Source organism: Numida meleagris, chromosome 2, assembly GCF_002078875.1.
Source record: "Numida meleagris isolate 19003 breed g44 Domestic line chromosome 2, NumMel1.0, whole genome shotgun sequence".
In the NCBI taxonomy this organism is placed as follows: Eukaryota; Metazoa; Chordata; class Aves; order Galliformes; family Numididae; genus Numida; species Numida meleagris.
In genome coordinates, this window is record NC_034410.1 from 82,206,197 (window position 1) to 82,212,196 (window position 6,000).

The 6,000-nt window shown below is 39.1% G+C and overlaps 1 protein-coding gene across 3 annotated transcripts in view; it reads right to left on the reverse strand.

The window, feature by feature from the left end:
* The window catches only part of GALNT1 (polypeptide N-acetylgalactosaminyltransferase 1), a 79,848-nt gene that overhangs the window by 41,689 nt on the left and 32,159 nt on the right, over positions 1-6,000 (reverse strand). For all 3 annotated transcript variants that reach the window (XM_021388964.1, XM_021388965.1, XM_021388966.1), the window contains one exon: positions 3,468-3,698. In XM_021388964.1, the coding sequence (XP_021244639.1) occupies positions 3,468-3,606 (139 nt within the window). In that variant the 5' untranslated portion in view covers positions 3,607-3,698. The remainder of the gene's footprint in view (positions 1-3,467; positions 3,699-6,000) is intronic.

A 6,000-nucleotide genomic window follows, 5' to 3' on the forward strand; every position in this document is an offset into this window, starting at 1 on the left:
GATTTCAAGTTTTACCTAAATGAGGTACTCTCTCCTATCTCCTGTAGAACAAGCCAGCTGCCACTAAACAAACCCAGAGGCATCTTACAGAACACGATAAACACAAAGGCCAACTTGGTGTGCAGGCATGGAGATAACATTCCAAGAAGAGTTAGACATTCCCTCTCAGGCTTCTGCATTTATAGTCACCTGTTTCCTCACAAAAGCACAAAGTTCTCATAAATACAAACAAAAAACATTCTCGCACAGCGACTAATACACATATTGTTAAAAGAAAGCCCAACTGCAGAGCTCATTTGTCCTCTAGCTATGGAAAAATAAATCTTTCCTTCAAAGGAATGCCGACGTGTACTGATGACATAATTAACTGGCTTTTAGGTTATACTTAGAAGCTTCAACCACAGCAGAGGGGATGAATAAAAGCTTGAACCTGTGACTAAATCACTAACTCATGTAATCCCAGTCATGGATCCCAGCTCTTTGTCCTCCAATGTCACTTCAGCTCCCGAGACCTGTATGCCCCAACGACCATTCCAGCTCCCCTTGCAAACACCAGCATCTCCATCTAGTCTCCTTATGGCCTAGCAGGAACCCTTCCCCTTCACACTTCACTTTTTTTTCCCTCATCTCCACATGGGCACCATTTCAACTAGTAGCCTTCCATGCCTGCACTGGTCACTATCAGACATGAAGGCCACTATCTCGCTCCCTGTAACCACCTCCCCTGACTTTCCCCAGGCTTGCCAGCGATCATCGCAGAGCCCAAGACTATCCAACAGCCCTACGGTCACGTTCTCCATTGCCCTCCGACTCTGGCTGACTAAAAAGAAAAGCAGGCAAGGCCTTCTCACTAATGAGCCTCAATTCAGCTGTTCTTCTGAACAGCAAGAACTGCAGTTAGCGAAGAAAATATTCACACTCATTTACTGTTTTGTATTTTGTACAGTTTGCAAAATGTAACAGCGGTATAAATATGATCCAATATTAGACACAGCAGGTGAAGCTCATAATTTAAGGTGCTAGGATCTTAATGCTATCCATACCAAGGGGAAAGATTTTTCCTCCAAGGTAACTTAGAGCATGGTTTAACTCCCATTCAGGAAAATAAACTCCTTCCATTTTCTGTATTAGAAAGCTAACCTAAGCTGGCCAAAAATTATCCCCAAAATTCCCTGCTCCTACTGAAATATCTAAAAATTAATTTTTCCAACTTGGTGGCACAGTTTATAATAAACGTAAGTTTCTTTAGAAAAGCTTACACATTCTGTAGGTTCATTAAATGCCACAGAATACTTCCACAAATTGCAGAGTGGAAACTGCACCAGTGTCACACGGACAAGGCTACTAAATTCACAACAGTAATAACTAAAGCAACTATGAAAATGAATAGTATAAAAAAAGCTTCACAGAAAAAAACAGCCTTCATACTATCTGAGGAGATTCTAGGCATTCTCAGTGGGAATAAATCCACTAAGCTCCTAGTAAGTGAACTACTGGAACAACTAAGAATATCAAGGATCAAGCACACAAGTAGGTTAAATGGGAAATATCACAATATAAACTACCAGTACTATTTCCAGCAGACATATTTCTGTGCATACCTTAATAAAATACAGTTGAATATATATATATATGTACATAACAATGTACAAAATTTTTACAAGCCAATTACAAGGTACTAAAAAGTTATCAAGGACTTCATCACACAAAAGTTAAGGAAAGTCCTGAACAAAGACTGTACTAAGTAAATAAAATTAATGTTACATGGGAAAGGTCTCAATGCTAAGCATTAAAAATGGCAGATTTTCCTTCATCTGATGGATTCCTTTGAATTCACTGGAAGAAAAATACATTCTAAATATAAATAACTGTTAGATTCTAACTTTTCACTTAGTGTACACTGTTCAAACACTGCTCTGAGAGCTTCCTCAGATGAGAGAAATCAGCATTCACTAAACATTTGACCTAAGGCCAGGGTATCCAATGTTGCGATTGATATGTATGGTATGAAAATCTTCCAGTAAGTATTTCAGTATGCAGCTCCGATGTGTAAAGTCATGTGAACTTTCAACATCATCAATGCATTAAGTTATCTACTTAGCATCACAAAAACTTTATGAGAATCCAAAGTACAGATCAATGCCTCAAAAACATATTATCAGTCTTATTTTCAACAAAACTTTGCATAGAATTATCAAGTTGCAATAAAGATAATACTTTCTACACATCCCTAATTCACTTTCACTTTCATTTTCATTTACTGAAAAAGAAATCTGAAACTAAAAATGCAAGCCGTGAAAGCTGAAGTTCCTTCTGCAAAAGCTGGGTAAACTAGAACCTCTCTAAAGTGTTTGCAAGTACTTGTGGAAGCAAGTTTAGAGTTACTATTCACAGAAATTCTACATTCTTATATGCTGCTGATCCCTGTGGAGATCTACCAGGCTCTTCTGAACATGGGGGAGAGGGAAGAATATTTCTTAAACATTTCCCTAATGTTATTCTGTAATAGAAAAACACTGTTCTTAGAACATTTCAGAAAATTTTACAGGGAGGTCAAAATTATCCATACCAGCTGTCAAAAAATGGAAAATAGCTCTTGAGATGGAAGCACTAAATAATCTGTGATACACATAGCTGACTGGACTTAACATTTAGCATCACTGCACGAGTTTCCTACAGCTGCAGCGAAACATAAAGACACAGCTTTTCCAGTGGAAGAGAAACTATTCTACAGATACAGATGTTTCACAAAAACTGGAAGTGGCAGCTGCCTGCAGTTCTAAATGCCTGTGCTATGATGTGGCAAGGGTGGATTCTGCCTGCACCAGCCCTTCCTCCCACATATCAACTATAATGACATCTGTAAAACAAAGTCAGTGAGATGGAATGGTACTGGCATTCAAAAAAAGACACAAGGAAACCCACACTCGGTACCTGAAAACTAAGACAGCAGTAACAGCACAGAAAGTTTATACGAAAAGCTTCACCACTGAGTAAGACAGCTCTCATTTCAAAAAATATGTTGTGGAGTTCTCACCATACAGCTCACAAGAATGTGCTTATTCCCTAGTCATTCAGAGAAACGCTGAATATTCTGCAACATCTAAACGCTGATGATGATAGAATCACAGAAGGGCTTGGGTTGGAAGGAACATAAAGAATCATCAAGCTCCAACCCTCCTGCCACAGGCACGGCCACCAACCTCCAGATCCGGTACTAGACCTGCCCGCCCAGGGCCCCATGAAACCTGGCCTTGAACACCTCCAGGGATGGAGTATCCACCTCTCTGGGCAGCCTGTCCCAGCACCTCACCATTCTCAGTAAAAAATTTCCCCCTGACATGCAATCTAAACTTTCCCTCCTTGAGCTTGAAACCATTCCCCCTGCTGAGACAAATACTGAATGTTTAAAACGAACATAATTTTCAACAACCATATTTTAGAAATTACTTCATCAGACAACTTACCATCTCCAGCAGGCAGCCCTCGTTCTTTCTTCTCATCACACTTGTTGCATTCACTGAAGTAGAGCAATAGAAACATATCCAGAAGGACCCAAACCAAAGAGGTGGCAAGGACCACCTTGCAATATGCAAATTTTTTCATGGCACTTTAAGTCAAATACAAAAATAAAAAAAAGTATAAATAAAAATATCAACAGGTTGCTTTAATCCAGTTTGAGAGACCACGTTCTATATCTGGAAAAGAAAAAAGGAGAAAGTCACAAAAAGATATCCAAGGACAGCAGCTAAAAGCAGAAGTTTTTACTATGTTTTTAAGGTAACCTAAGTTAATTCCCAAATATTCTACGTATCAAAATGAATGTTCTGGGACAATGAAGACAGTAATACTGCAGTCTTTTACTACAGCAACACTCATCACACAAAACATTAAAATGAGTAACCAAAACAGAGTACTCAGCTGAGTCACTGGAAAAGAGATTAAGCACCTAAAAAAAAAAAATTAAAGGAACCCTCTGGATACTCAGGAAATCAGAACAAGCTACGTGAATGAAAAACAGGAACATCTTAAGAAGCAATGTAACTATCAGGGCTGGGCATTAATACTTTACACAAAGAACTGCAGAAGTATCTGTAATTAACAACTTGGTGATAAAATAGTAGATGAAATAACCACCAGAAAACGTTGAATTATATTTATGTTAAGAAGAAATCCTAAGGTGTTTGTTTGTTTGTTTTTTCCCCCCATGGATGCAAAGATGGCCCTGAACTGTGGATTGCAGAGTTGCACTAGGAAGTTTTATATAACCATCAGTGTGGTGATCAGAAGCATTGAGAGAAAACATTGTTATGTACTAGTAAGATGAGAACAGAAACAAAAAAAATAAACCATCACTTTGCCATTACACAACACCCGCTTTCTCACCTTGAACACGTATTGCATGTATGAACATCCAATCAAAAAGAACATCAAAAAGAATATAGAAGGATTAGAAAAGACAAACAGGAAGAGCAAAGAGATGAAGGCTACAAGGAATAGCAGTGTTACAAGATGTAAGTGATCAGACTAGTATTCTTCCAGGCTGGAGAAGAGATAACTTAAACTAGGTAGCTGATCTATAAAATCAAAAGTTGCATGGGGATGGTAAATAGAGATCAACTCTTGCCTATTCCTTTTAATGCTAGGAGGAGGAACAGACAAGTGAGTTTAGCAGCAAGAGGCTAAAAACCAAAAAGAAGGTATGCGGTGGAACTCCCTGCCACAGCTCAGTGCCAGCGCTGCAAGTCTATTCATCAGCTATTAAATACAAAGTCTTCACCCCTAGGTCAGGCACTCCCTGTCTTCAGATCAATGCCTGTGTTAGGAGAGAACAGTGAAAAAATATCCTTACAAGTTCCCCTATTCTCTTCCCTATACAAACACTATCAACCACTTTCAGAAACAAAATACTGTACAGATAAATCTGTCAGACACATTATGACTACTTAAACTCTCCAGAGGATAGTCTTCTTTTGCTCTGGTCTGGGACACCATAGAGATAGTACGGAAGAAAAATAAACTTATACTGTTACCCTGAATTACATTTAAAGAAAACAAATGCTAGTTGAAACTAATGTGCTTTAAAAGAAAAGAAAATAAATTCTTATAGTCTCAGACTATGAAAAGATATTCAGCTACAATAGAAAGTATAAAACACATGGGAGCACAGGGCTTGTGTGTCCTCAAATTAGCAAGACACCAGGAAGAGGACTCTATCTAGACATTCTATCCATAAAAAGCCCAACCAGATATGGTAATTTACAATGCTTAAGATGACATTATATCTGCCTTTATTCCAAGAAAAAAAAAATCCTCTGAGTTCAGTGAAATGTCTAAAAGGCACCCTGAGTCCTCTGAATCCTTCAAGGAAGTTATTAGAAGAGACAACAGTGCAAAGTTCAACACACACTGGGTAGCACAGCTAAGTGCCTTCCCTGTATCTTTAACAGAGGTTCTCATGACTTCATGCAGTTTACCACCTTATGAGTTAAAATGTGCAGTCAAAATGCAATGTTTGAAAGCATTCCGTTCTGTTTACCAATTGACCATTCAGGTCAGAAAGAACCAGGGAGAACTTATCTAGTCCAGTCTCCTACTCAGAGCACGGTAAATGTTGAATTTAGGCAGAATCACAGTGAAACAGAGCAGCCTAGCAACTCCGCTGAAGCAACCGCCCTCATCAGACCTGAGCCACGACTCTGACAGAGCATTTTTAAGAACATCAGCAAACAAAAGCCTGAAAATAACAGACACCTTATTCAGTGGGATGGCAGTCACAGTGACAGTGAAAAGGTTGAAATACTCCGTAATGTTTTTGCCTGGTCTCCTTTGTTACTGGTGAGGTCTACTACTGGGTGCCTCAGATCTCAGTCCAGTGGCAGTCTGTGGAAGTTAAACTTCACACGCAGTATAGACATTGAGTCAGGGATCCCTTAAGCCATTTAAGACACTTGCAGCTCCAGTGGCACCAAACGGGAGGCATGTGATGGCACTGAAGGA